Source organism: Macaca fascicularis, chromosome 3 (genome assembly GCF_037993035.2).
Source record: "Macaca fascicularis isolate 582-1 chromosome 3, T2T-MFA8v1.1".
In the NCBI taxonomy this organism is placed as follows: domain Eukaryota; kingdom Metazoa; phylum Chordata; class Mammalia; order Primates; family Cercopithecidae; genus Macaca; species Macaca fascicularis.
The window spans coordinates 75247639-75260812 of record NC_088377.1 but is presented as its reverse complement, the minus strand read 5'-3'; the positions used below and the strand labels follow the sequence as shown (position 1 = coordinate 75260812).

General features: G+C 47.5%; 1 protein-coding gene across 6 annotated transcripts in view; it reads left to right on the top strand.

Moving 5' to 3' along the window:
- EGFR (epidermal growth factor receptor) overlaps positions 1 to 13174 on the top strand; it is a 194645-nt gene that overhangs the window by 128198 nt on the left and 53273 nt on the right. For 4 of the 6 annotated variants that reach the window (XM_005549559.5, XM_045389159.3, XM_005549560.5 and 1 more), the window contains exons 4-10: positions 2023 to 2157; positions 6746 to 6814; positions 7990 to 8108; positions 9451 to 9592; positions 11495 to 11611; positions 12194 to 12320; positions 12419 to 12492. In XM_005549559.5, coding sequence (XP_005549616.1) covers positions 2023 to 2157; positions 6746 to 6814; positions 7990 to 8108; positions 9451 to 9592; positions 11495 to 11611; positions 12194 to 12320; positions 12419 to 12492 — 783 coding nt within the window. Of the gene's footprint in view, positions 1 to 2022; positions 2158 to 6745; positions 6945 to 7989; positions 8109 to 9450; positions 9593 to 11494; positions 11612 to 12193; positions 12321 to 12418; positions 12493 to 13174 lie in introns of all 6 variants that reach the window. The other 2 variants (XM_074034956.1, XM_074034957.1) reach the window with 1 other exon arrangement.

The following is a 13174-nucleotide window of genomic DNA, read 5'->3' as shown; positions in this document are numbered from 1 at the left end:
CACCTATAAAATTGTGTGATTTCCCCACACCCCCTGCTGCTCAGAGCAGCCGCGCAAATGCTTGTGCTGTGCCTGCTTCCTGTGAGATGGCCTGGTACACAGGTTCCTACAGTGCGCCTCACGCGCTGTCTCGGAGGGAGGCAGCCTGTGCGGGTGCCTGGACCTCAGAGCCAGACCCTCTGGGTTCCTGCCCGGCCCCATCCCTCAGCAGCCAGAAGGCTCCGGAGCACATTCTCCAATCCCTCCGTGTCTCTGTTTCCTCATCTTCAAAAATGTGGATGGCATAGCTGCTAAAAAATGGTGAGGTACTTCCTAGGTGGTGCAGAAAATTAAGTGACTGTAGGAAAAGGTCTCAGCAGCTCCTTCCACTTCCTCGGTATAATTGCTTTTTAAACCAAGGCTGGGATTGTATAGATGCAGATTAGTTAATGTGATATCTTTAATAGCTAACGTAGGGCCTGCTGTAGGGTGAGCCTCCCTTACACCTGGGTGCCTGCCTCCTCCGCTAAGCCACCCGGAAGCGGCTCCTGCAGCCCCCCTCACCTGCGCTGGCCCTCCTCTGGCAGTCACTGCCTGGGGTGTGCTGAAGGCCCGCTCTGACTCTCCCTCTGTGCTCTCCCCACCCCACCCCCTGCTCTCTCTCTCAGTTCCTTGGTCTGTTGTCCAAGCTACCACAGCAGCCTGGACAGCCCTGTTGGTGTTTCCAGCCCTGTCCTCTCCTGAGTTCCATCCACCTGTGCACAGCTTTCTCATGAGTGTTTTCACGGATGGTTCTGCTGTCGTCTCCAACCTGATAAACAAAGCACCACGATTCAGCCCTCATGACCCCAGGCTTCCTCGCTCGGTTCCTTGCTTCTGCACATCCACTGAAGAAGCCGTCCACCTGTTCCACTGTTTCCCTGCACTGCGTCTCCTGTCTGCAGGAAGCCTTCAGCCCTCACTTCCACACTCCTCTAAGATGTGTGCCTGTCCCCTCCTGGGAAAGCTCTTTTTCCTAGCAGCCTCCGGGGTGAATCCCTCCTTTCCCACGTTGGTACTCTGTACACACAACACGCCCATTCCCTGCCTGGGGCGCTGGGCGTTGCTTCATGTATCAAAGGTCGATTTTCTCTCTGTTAAAATCACAGATGGTCATTGCACCATTGTGAGAATGAATGAAGATACTGCTTATAAATCAGCCAGCGAGGTACCCAGCCTCACTGTGTGTCAGGGTCTCTCTGGGCATAAGGTGGTTAGAGTGTGTGACATGTCTGTCCCCAAGCCTGTCAGCTCCCAGATCGAAGCCAGTGGGTCTAATTCATCCTTGCGGCACCCACAGCACTTGCACAGGGTTTTGTACACATATGTCGTTCTGTCAGTGTTCATGTTTAATGTTATCGATGGAACACTCCCACTTTGTAAAGGCTTGAATGTGTTCATCCCTGACCTTTCCACATCTTCTTAGTTCTTCCTTGGAAACAGCTGTACAGTTTCAATGCCCTGTGCATCCCTGGAGTCTATCTGTCTCTGTCATACATTCAGATTCTTCTTGGTTCGTGTCCCTCTCACACCCTTTTCTCTAATGACAAGCTCCGCCTGGGCATGCAAGCAAGGTGGAGGCTGACCCCTCACCTGGCATCTGGGACTGTAGTGCTGGGGACCTGCCTCCCTGCCCTGCCTACCCCCTACATCATGTGACCATTCCAGTCCAACCGATCAGTCCCTCAGGACCCCCAGCTTACCACAGGCGTATCATTTATGCTGTGACCACTGACTAAACCATTCTCTTCCTTCCTCCCCATATTTCTAAATTTCTAATCATTGCTCAAAGCCCAATTCAGAGAAAACCCTAGCTTCTCCATGGCACTATCATTAACAATGTTATCTGGCCGCCCCCCAGGAAGTTCACTGGGCTAATCGCAGGACTCTTGTTTGTACCATGGCATCTCTTTAGCAGAACATAAATGTGAAGAGCACGTACATCCTTCATGGGAATTTAAAGGAGCTGGAAAGGGTGCTCACAGCAGTTCCATTCTCCCACAGAAATCCTGCATGGCGCCGTGCGGTTCAGCAACAACCCTGCCCTGTGCAACGTGGAGAGCATCCAGTGGCGGGACATAGTCAGCAGCGAGTTTCTCAGCAACATGTCGATGGACTTCCAGAACCACCTGGGCAGCTGTAAGTATCACATACACACTATCTCTGCCTCCAGTTCCTATGCGGGGGAGCTCTACAGCACTGGGGCCGGGGAGAGAAGCCATGTTTAATAAGTCACGTTAATCAGAAACAAAAAGTAAGCAAAATATCTGACCACTAGAAGAGCATGTATTTACCACAGACGTAGACATAGTTTTTTTGTGGCGGGTGGCAGCCCAGCTGGTTGGCAGTGCAGGCCAGCCGAGGTAGATCCCCTGCAGGGACAGCACTTGTGTCCCGAGAAGAGCTGCTGTTCACAGGGCGGACAGCACCAGGGCCTCTCCCAGCCTGTCCTGCTGAGACTGGCCAGACTCCTGCATGCTGCTGAGTCTCCAGAGGCTCCCCGGCCCTCCTGAAGCACCAGGGCTGAATCCACCCCCAGCTGAGGGCGTGAACACTGCCACATGGAGTCACACACACAGCTGGGCACTGCCCATGGGGAGGAAGTCTGTCCATGTTTCCTTGAATGCTGGTGGCCTGGTCCCTGTCCCATTCACCAGTGAGGCAGCCTGTGGGGAAGCCTGGCAGGAAATCAGGGGCAGGTCAGGGTGGCGCCGTGGCTGAGGCCAGCACAGATGGGGAACTCTGAGATGCAAGCTCACACTCACCCAGCTCCCCTGGGCTTTGCCTATTCCTGATCGCCCGGCCTTTCTGTTCTTTAGAATAAGAAGTGATCACCATTTCCCGCTTCTCTGTTTCTCCACAACTGTGCAGTGGATGCCTGTTTGTTTTCTGCCCTCAAAAAAAAAAAAAAAAAAAAAAAAAGAGAGAGAGAGAGAGATCTGACATGAATCTTCAAAATCATCAACTAGAGGACTTTAGATTTTTGCATATTTGTTTTATTTTTTATTTTATGGATAGATTGTGATGAAATGCCCATAATACAAGATTTTCCATCTTAACCATTGTAAGTTATAATGTCAGTGGCATTACACATCCACATTGGTGTGCGGCCATCACCACTGTCCACACACAGAACTTTTTCATCTTGCAAAACTGAAACTCTACCCATCAGACAGTAACTCCCTGCTCTCCCTTCCTTCCCAGCCTCTGGCCCTGGCAGGCAACAGTCCACTTGATGTCTCTATGAATTTGACTGCTCTGGGGCTCTCATACAGGTGGAATCATGTAGTATCTGTCCTTTTGTGTCTGGCTTATTTCACCTAGCAAAATGTCCCAAAGTTTCATCCGTGTTGTAGCATGTATTAAGAATGTTCTTCCTCTTCATGGCCGAATAACATTCCACTGTATGTTGACACTACATTTTGTTTGTCCATTCACCCATCTACAGACACTGGAGTTGCTTCCATCTTTTGACTGTTTGAATAATGCTGCTGTGAATATGAGTATTGAGGCTCTTTGTTTTATAGATACATTATTCCACCAGATACCCATCCCAACACCTACTATGTTTGCAAGAAACTGAACACTTTATTTTACATTGCAACATTTCATATTATGAGATCAAGGTTAGCATTTCTTCAGCTGTCTGGTGGACAATGGGAAGGTTAAATTGTGCACATTTTTTTAATGAACCTGGAACAGTTATGGGGCCAGTGTTTGCCATGGATCAGGTCAGGCAGCCCACAATAACAGGCCTCCATGTTCTGTACAACAACTGTGGGAAAGACCCACAAAGAAACTGCTGGAAAGGGGAATGATGGGTGGGCTCATGCAATAAAAAGACTCAAATACTACAGGGCTTTGAACTATAGGCCAATATAGCATTGCTTTAAGAATAAATATAAAAATAAGACAAATAAGAATAAGCCTAGCAAAATCAAAAGTCCATAAAGAGCTGACATTTCAAGCCAGTAAGGGAATAATTCATTATTCAATAAGTGGTCTGGAATGACTTAACTATTAGGGGTGAAAATATCAAAGTGAGAGAACTATAAAGGGTTTTTAAAAAGGAACTAGGCATGTTGGGTTAGTCTCATTGGAGAGTGCAAATTCACCATCGACCTGATACCTGAAATTCCCTTCTTCCCATCTAGAGGCAAGTTGGGACTGCTGCTAGGCTCCTGTGGTAAACGAAGCCCCTCTCTTGACTGGTGCTGCTTTATGGCTACACATTCCTGCTCAGGACGGGTCTCATTTAGTCTTCACCAAAAAAAAAAAAAAATCTCATGAGATGATTTAAGTGTTTTATGGACAAGATGTCTAAGATTCAGAAAAATTTCACAGTGTGCCCAACTTTTATGTTTATGTTGAAGTTGGGCATTAGAAGTTAGAATGAACGGGTTTACTTGAAAGAAAATTAAAATAAATCCATCACCCACTCCATGTAATATAAATTCCAAATGCATATTAAATACATATAATATTTAAAATATATGTAAGTGCCAGAAGGAAACATAAAGTAAAGATGAATATTTTGTAATATCAAGTTGAAGAAAAGCCAAAATCTGACATCATAAAAGAAAACTTTCATGTAAAATAAGTTAATGGCTACCAGGAAAATATTGTGCAATGTCTGATTGCCATGAAGAGGGTTAATATCCTTGCTATATCACTCCCTGAAGTCATCTTTAAAAGACTAAGAAAGAGATGAATCTCTTAATAAAAACCTGACCCAGAACATGAGCAACCTCTCCTTTTCCTTCTCCCTCTCTCTCTTTCTCTCTCTCTGTCACACACACACACACACACACACACACACACACACACAAAGATGGCCAAGCAATAAAGTAAAATGTTATTTCTAATGTAGTAAAAAGGTCAAAATAAAATAAGAAAGCATCACATCTTCCTTTGTGAAGTATTTGGGTTCCTTTTGCTTTTAAACACCTGGGTCAGCTGGGGTGTGGAGAAACAGAAATTCTTATGTTCTGCTTGTGGGCATATATGTTAATAAAACCAAGCTTGGCAATACGCCTGCAATATGTAGCTAAAGCTTCAAAGTATGTATAGCTTTGACCAATGAATATCACACTTATGAATAAGAGAAAAAGAAATAATAATGAAAGTGAAAATCATAAGAGATGTACAGACATATTCTTATACAAGAATCCTTGCAGCCTTACTTATAATAAATTTTCTGAACAAATTGTATATCTAAAAATAACAGATTGGTTGAATAAATTATGCTGCAGCAATGCTATTGATAATCATGTTAGATAGAAGCATATTTAAAGGCATGGAAAAATTGTCATGTTTTATCTGGGTTTTTAAGGTTATAACACAAGGTATAGTGGGATTCCAATTCCTGTATATACATAGACTTATATGTCTATATTGATTAACTCTGGATGAGTCTCATGTCTTCTTTTTGCTTTCTTCTATTATCCATATTTTAAACGATGCGCCTGCATTTCTTTTTTGTAACAGATGGTCAATACTAGAATCATAAACAGATCTTAAGTTTGTTGGCAAACGTTTCCCCTGTTAGGAAAAGTTGCATTTTTCTTTTAAACATTTCTCTCTTATACAACGATTACGTGCTTATAATAGAAATTTGAAAATTATATGTGAGTACAGGGTAAAAAGTAGAAAGAATGGGATTGCACGCTGCAGACCTAGCTGCTTTTAGCATGCCTCTGTATGACCTTGCTTTCTCTAGACTTCTGTCGCAGTCTCTCTGCCTCCCTCCTCACAACGTCCATCCCCCGCTGTCACTGTCGTGATGCCAGCCTCCCCAGCCTTCATGACTCTAAGGAGCACCAGTGCGGCATTAGCGCCCTTCGCCCTGGTGGTATCCTGGCTTCACAGTCACATGGGAGATCGATCATCAGCTTTTCTGTTTGAAATCTAAATTCTTCCTGACTGCAGGGGACCTCGGGACCCATGAACTCCTCTAGTTTACTATGTCTTCACAGTAAAAGATATCTGCATGACTGGACTCTAACAAATTTGGTGGTTAACCTGCTTTTTCTATATAGATATAGCTCGACCTTCAGACTTCTCAATACTGATAAAAAGAAAACTCGACAGATGAGAAGAAAACCTTTGCAGCTGTAATTTGTAATCAACTAATTATAAAAACTGCAAAAATTGACCAGATAGCTAAGATTTTACACAGTCATTAAAGTGATCTGCACTGTTAACATTTCACCCTCTGTGCACCATTCTGTGCTTCTCTCTGGTTTGGAGTCGAGAAGGTTTTATTTACAGGCCATGACTTAACAATCCCAGAACGGCTGACACATGCAGTCACTCAAGACTGGACACAGCAAGGGAGCAGTGGGTCCATGCCAAAGGCTCAGCCAGATGAGACACTCTAGCTGTGGCAGGAGATGCCAGGGAATGCTCCATGCCTAAGCAGATTGTAAACAAGGAACCTCAAATTCATGAAAAATTCTCGCTTGTGTGGCCTGTATCAGTAATTACTCTCTGCCTCAGTTTCCACAGCTGACATGTAAATAAAAGCAGTTCATGGTTCATCTTCTTTTCTTATCGGGGTCTCTTAAGTGATTCTACAAACCAGCCAGCCAAACAATCAGAGAATAAGTTGAAAAAATTGTCTTCATTTATTGAACATGCTTAACTCAGGCCTGGGAAAGGGCGTCATCAGTTTCTCATCATTCCTTCCCTTTCACTGAGATATGCATCTATTACTTTTACATTTCAGGCCAAAAGTGTGATCCAAGCTGTCCCAATGGGAGCTGCTGGGGTGCAGGAGAGGAGAACTGCCAGAAACGTAAGTCAGTGAACAGCCTCAGACCCACATGTGACCGCCCCTCTCTTCCTTCACTTACTTAGGTGATTGGATTTGTTTTCCCTTTGAAGACTCCGAAGAGTTATTTTATTACAGGGCCAGATGTGAACTGGTAGGTGAAGGACAGTCTTGCAAATCTCACCGCATGTGGTTAATCCAGGGTGGGCTATTTTGGGTGCTTCAGCCTGTCACAAATAAGTGAACACCAGCAGGTGCCGGGCACGATGGTTCTCGCCTATAATCCCAGCACTTTGGGAGGCCGAGGTGGGCAGATCACGAGGTCAGGAGATTGAGATCATCCTGGTTAACACGGTGAAACCCCATCTCTACTAAAAATACAAAAAATTAGCCTGGCGTGGTGGCGGGCGCCTGTAGTCCCAGCTCCTTGGGAGGCTGAGGCAGGAGAATGGCGTGAACCTGGGAGGCGGAGCTTGCAGTGAGCCGAGATCGCATCACTGCAGTCCAGCCTGGGCAACAGAGTGAGACTCCGTCTCAAAACAACAACAACAACAATAAGTGAACATCAGCAGGTACCCCAGCCCTGTCCTCTGAACACAGCACACTTTCCCGGGAATGGAAGACTTGTCCCTGTTGACAGCAGTCCCCAGGTTTCTTGTTTCCTCTCCCTCCCTGGCTTTCTTTGGTATCCACCTACACAGAAGCCCGAGCACGGTTTCTCATGGGGACTTGTCCATGTGGACCGTGCTTTATGATGGAGAGGGCCATTCTCCCGGGTATGGCTGTCTGGCTCAGCCTCTCAGTGGCCAAGGAACCTGTGGACATGAGCTCAAAAACAGACCCTATGTCCATAAGCTGAATTGTGGGGTGGCTGTTAGACCCTTCTAAACACTACTTCCCAGCAGGTATTTCTGTTCTTTGTATGTGCTTCCTGCATTGCCCAAGATGTATCTAATTATTTAGCAGGTCTCAAAGTCTAGACTTGATCTGATCAGTTCTCTTAAGTGATGAAAAATAAATCAGGAGAAAAAAGAGGCAATCAGAAAAGGGCATGGTTTGACTTAGCTTGAGTGTGATTTCACTAGAAGCAAATGTGTCTTCACTTTTTCGTGAAAAAGTCTGCGAGCACTCTGCGACGTCCCTGGGAATTGATCCTACCCTCGCTCTTCAGCTCACGAGGGACCTTTGCTCTTTTTCAGTGACCAAAATCATCTGTGCCCAGCAGTGCTCCGGGCGCTGCCGCGGCAAGTCCCCCAGTGACTGCTGCCACAACCAGTGTGCCGCGGGCTGCACGGGCCCCCGGGAGAGCGACTGCCTGGTAAGATGCCCCTCCGGCAGCCTCCCTGGAGCAGGCTGTGGCTGCACTCTCTCCACCCACACCAGGACAGAGGACCTCCTGTGGGGGAGCTGTCAATTAGCATTTGTAGTAACAGACAGGATATTGCCCTCTGCCTGGTGACAAAGTATCTTTAGTATCCCACCTCCACCACTCACTGAGGCCTTGGGAAAATGATAGGACCTCCATCCCTCCATTTCCTCACCTGACAATGATGCATAACAAAGTCTCTCCCAGCTGAATGCTTAAATGATGCGATGCCTGTGATGTCCAGCATTAGGACCTGCGCACAGAACAAGCACTAAATACTACATGCAAGTATTTGCATGAATGTGCCTTGTTGCCAGCAGCACACTCTCTTTATTGTTTGACATCGGCTATACCTCCAGAGACTTGACACTGTGAGGTCCCTAAGAGACCTATGGAGAGCCACACAGGTCTTGCTAACTGGGGCTGCTTTAGGGCCTCCTGACACGGATCCCTCGGCTCCTCCACCACTGCTCAGGCACCTCCTGAGCTGCACCTTGCCCTCAAGGGGTCCTGAAGTACTCACTCTTGCCCCATTACTGCAGAAAGTGCCAGCAGAAGCCTTGCTGCCCCAGCGGGCTCTGGACAGCACTGGAGGGTGCAGGCCAGAAGTGTCTTGGAAGCCCTGGAGACGCCAAGGCTGGTGGATGTGACTGCTGGAGTGGGAGCTGGTGTGACGAAGGCCTCCCTAAGACTAAATGCAGATCTCTTTGTGGTTTCAGGGAAGATTTCTAAATTCCAGAGGCTGGACCCAGACCCAGGAATTGTGACTTGGTTGGCCTGGGCTGTTTCTAATGTGAGCCCCAGGGAGAAGACTGTGAAGACGCAGGGTTGATCCTAGGGAGAGCCCCCGCTGCACTGGGTCTGGCCCCTTTACAGGGCATCATTCTAGCAAGGTTTACTGCCATTCAGCAATACATTAAAAAATGTACCCTCAACTGTACTTTATAAGGGAAGCCCAATGTAATCTGAGTTTAAACATAATTTCACTCCATAGTCACCGCTATAATATGTGAACTCCATCATCTGTATGTTAGTAAAGAGACGTATTTTTATCATAATCCATAAATTATGATAGGTGGGACAGTGCACCTAAGAAAAAAACGGACTTTTTAGAGAAGGGTCTTTCTGACTCTGCAGAGGGCACCAGCTCGGTTTTCCCCACTAGTTGAACACTGAGCTGTGAAGATGGCAACTTGAGCTTTCTGACGGGAGTCAACACAGTACTGCGCTTCCTCCGTGTGTGGCGCCGAGTGTCCTTACCTCACTTGCCCAGCGTGTCCTTTCTCCTCCACAGGTCTGCCGCAAATTCCGAGACGAAGCCACGTGCAAGGACACCTGCCCCCCACTCATGCTCTACAACCCCACCACATACCAGATGGATGTGAACCCCGAGGGCAAATACAGCTTTGGTGCCACCTGCGTGAAGAAGTGTCCCCGTGAGTCCTCCTCTGTGGGCCCTCTGACTGATCAGGCATCCTTGTCCCGCTCTGTCTCCTGCTGAGCCCTGGAGTATCCCATCTTGGAGAGTCTTTGGGTGGATGTGTTTGCCTCGCTAGGGGGAGGCAACCCTGTGCCCGTCCAGGCGCAGAGGTGAGGGGCTGCCTTGCTCCCGAGGAGCGGGTAGGTGGTGGCCATCCCCACCCACGGGGGCTGCTCAGTGCACAGGGCAGAACTTGGGGCCAGGCCACCTCACAGGAGAAACACCTGCTGCTCAGCCCTCACCACTCATCCAGCATCCACAGCCGAGGGTATTCAGTTGTCTGCTGGGCACAAAGCCGTGGGCATGTCACTATTTAGTGCTTGTGCCAAGCAGGTATTTAATAGACCGAAATCAGAGAGTCTATCAGAAGACCTGCCTTCTTGAGTGGTTACAATTCTAGTGAAAGTTATGCCTCTTAGGAGTATTGCAGAGGTTTTGTCTTTGTTTTCATTTTGTTTTGTTTTAATGGTTTGGGTTTGAGTTTTGCTTGTTTGTACTTACATTTGTCCTGGTGGCTCCAGAGTTTAGGGAAATTGTGACATAAAATACTTCCTGTTAGAGAAAACAAAACGTTGTCTAATGAAAGAGTTTTAGAAGCCAGTCTTGATCTCTAGAAGGGGAGATTAACTGAGAAAAAAAATTGAAAGAAAAACTATGAGGGGTAGATTTTACCCTGCCAGATTTGTGTACATGAAAAATATTACACTCTGTATGGGGAAAAAATACAAAATAATAAGCCATTATAAGGTAAATGACAAACGAAGCTAAAGAAAAATGTGCCACACTGATGACACAGATACAGTCTTTGAGATAGGACTTAATAGAGCTTTAAAATCCATAGGAAAACACCTCGAGCCTGAGATACCGAGAGCAGACGGTTCACAGAAGAATCACCAAGGTCCTATAAATATTTTTGAGGATCTTCTTGGGGAACTTAAAACAGGAACAGGCCGGGCACAGTGGCTCATTGGCTCATGCCTGTAATCCCAGCACTTTGAGAGACCAAGGGGGCTGGATTGCCTGAGGTCAGGAGTTTAGAACCAGCCCGGCCAACAAGGTGAAACCTCGTCTCTACTAAAAATACAAAAATTAGCTGAGCGTGGTGGTGCTTGCCTGTAATCACAGCTGCTCAGGAGGCTGAGGCAGGAGAATCACTTGAACCCAGGAGGCGGAGGTTGCAGTGAGCTGAGATCACACCACTGCACTCCAGCCTGGGTGACAGAGCAAGACTCCATCTCAAACAAACAAAAAAGGAACACATAGAGCTCCTAAAAATAACACAGAAGTCAGCTATCAACACAAATGAATTACTTTAAAGGTGGGAGCAGGTGGAGGAGAGGGCTGAGGTGCCTGCTGGGACACAGAACAGCTGGCCCCTCAAGGGACCCAGGGCCACGTCGGGAAGGGCCATGGAGAGCAAAGCTGGCATCAGCCGCAAGAATAAAATGCAGCCTCACCTATAGCTGCTTCGGTGGAAGAGTGCTCTTTTTAGGTTTACGCATTTTTAATGAGCATTCCAACTTTAACCATAAGCCCTGGGGACAGATCCTACAAGGAAGAACATGAGCTCACAGAGGTGCTTTAACCTAGTGAGCAACGCCATGCTTTTTCCCTGACACCTGTTTCCTGCCCTGATGAAACACCTGTATTATCCACATTGCAGCCTAGAATTTATTAAACTATTGAACGGAATTCCTTTTCTATTTGCAACCTTTCATTCTTTGTCCTTAAAGTAAATAAAGCCAAAGGAGGATGGAGCCTTTCCATCAGCACTCGAGAGGAGGACCTGGACTGTCTGTGTGAGGCCCGAGCACCTGGCGCCACCGTCGTCACCTTCCTTTCATGCTCTCTTCCCCAGGTAATTATGTGGTGACAGATCACGGCTCGTGCGTCCGAGCCTGCGGGGCCGACAGCTATGAGATGGAGGAAGACGGCGTCCGCAAGTGTAAGAAGTGCGAAGGGCCTTGCCGCAAAGGTAGGAAGCCCGCTGGTGTGCGGATGAGGCTTGTTCTCAGCTGCTGAGGCTGGGCTTTCATGCCACCTCCAAATGAACACTACTTCTTCTTCTCATTAAAAAACAACTATAAATATCATTTCTTTAAAATAGAAGATAAAGCTGCAAAGCCAGGTTAGGCAATGGGAAGGCACTGAAGGTTGTGATAGGGTGGGGGGCTCCGACGAGAACAGTGCACAGAGCCAGCCCCTCAGCAGCTGCCAGATGCCCAGCCCTGGGGAGAATCCAGGGAAGGCAGAGCTGGAAGCAGTCCAGCTCCATGCGGCCCAGGGGAAATAATGAGGAGAATGCAAGGTCGGTGTGCAGTGACAGGGATGGCATCTCCTATACCGCCGTAGCCCCAAAGTGTGCTATAGGTCCTCGTGTCCCCCTGCCCCCCGCACCCTCCCCAGCCCCGTCAGTGTTTGTTGAGTGAATGAAGGCTGATATGGCAGTGGCAGTTCCCGCGACTGGAATTCCTTCCTGCTTCCCTCTGCCTGTGGATCCCTAGCTATTCTTAATCCACCAATGTGAACGGAATACACGTCTCTCTTATCTCTGCAGTGTGTAATGGAATAGGTATTGGTGAATTTAAAGACACACTCTCCATAAATGCTACAAATATTAAACACTTCAAAAACTGCACCTCCATCAGTGGCGATCTCCACATCCTGCCGGTGGCATTTAGGGGGTGAGTCACAGGTTCAGTTACTTGTATAGAGAAAAACAAAGTCTGCCTTTTTAACTGGTAGAGACAGGAGATCAATAATCACCTGTTGTTTGTTTCAGTGACTCCTTCACACACACTCCGCCTCTGGATCCACAGGAACTGGATATTCTGAAAACCGTAAAGGAAATCACAGGTTTGAGCTGAATGATCGCATGAATATAAATGGGAAATCAGTGTTTTAGAGCGAGAACTTTTCGACATATTTCCTTCTCCCTTGGAATAAAAACATTTCTTCTGAAATTTTACCATTAATGGCTGATGTTTTGATACTTTTCAAAAGTACAGTTTCCCTGCAGGCAAAAGGGGACACGTTAAGCCCAGGCTTAGGTCATTCACTGCGCATGTGAACACGCTTTCTCCCTCCTACCCGGCCCCAGCCAGCTGCCTTGGTGGCCCATAACCCCTGCGGGTAGAGGGAGAGGACAGGGGTAGGCGAGGGGCAGCCTGGGCCTCAGGCTTTTGAAACTGGATGCCAGAGCCCTGTGGGGCCACGGGCAAGCCTCGGGTCCATGACTGCCACCTGAGCTCCGCTTCCTTCCTCTCTAAAATGGGAAAATTAGACTTATATAACACAACTGTTTTAGGGTTGGAATCAAATAAGGAAAATCTGTAAAGCTCCTTGTATGTGATACCAGATCCATAATTGGCAGATAATCGCAGCAGGAGCCTCTTGGGGGTAATCAGATACCCTGCGCAGCAGGGGTCCCAGGGCCACAGCCAGAGGGGCGGCGGGAGACATGGGGAATCGCTGGGGGAGGCGGGAGGCAGCCGTGAACTCTGGCTGGCCTGCATCCGCCCATTCGCATGTACACTCA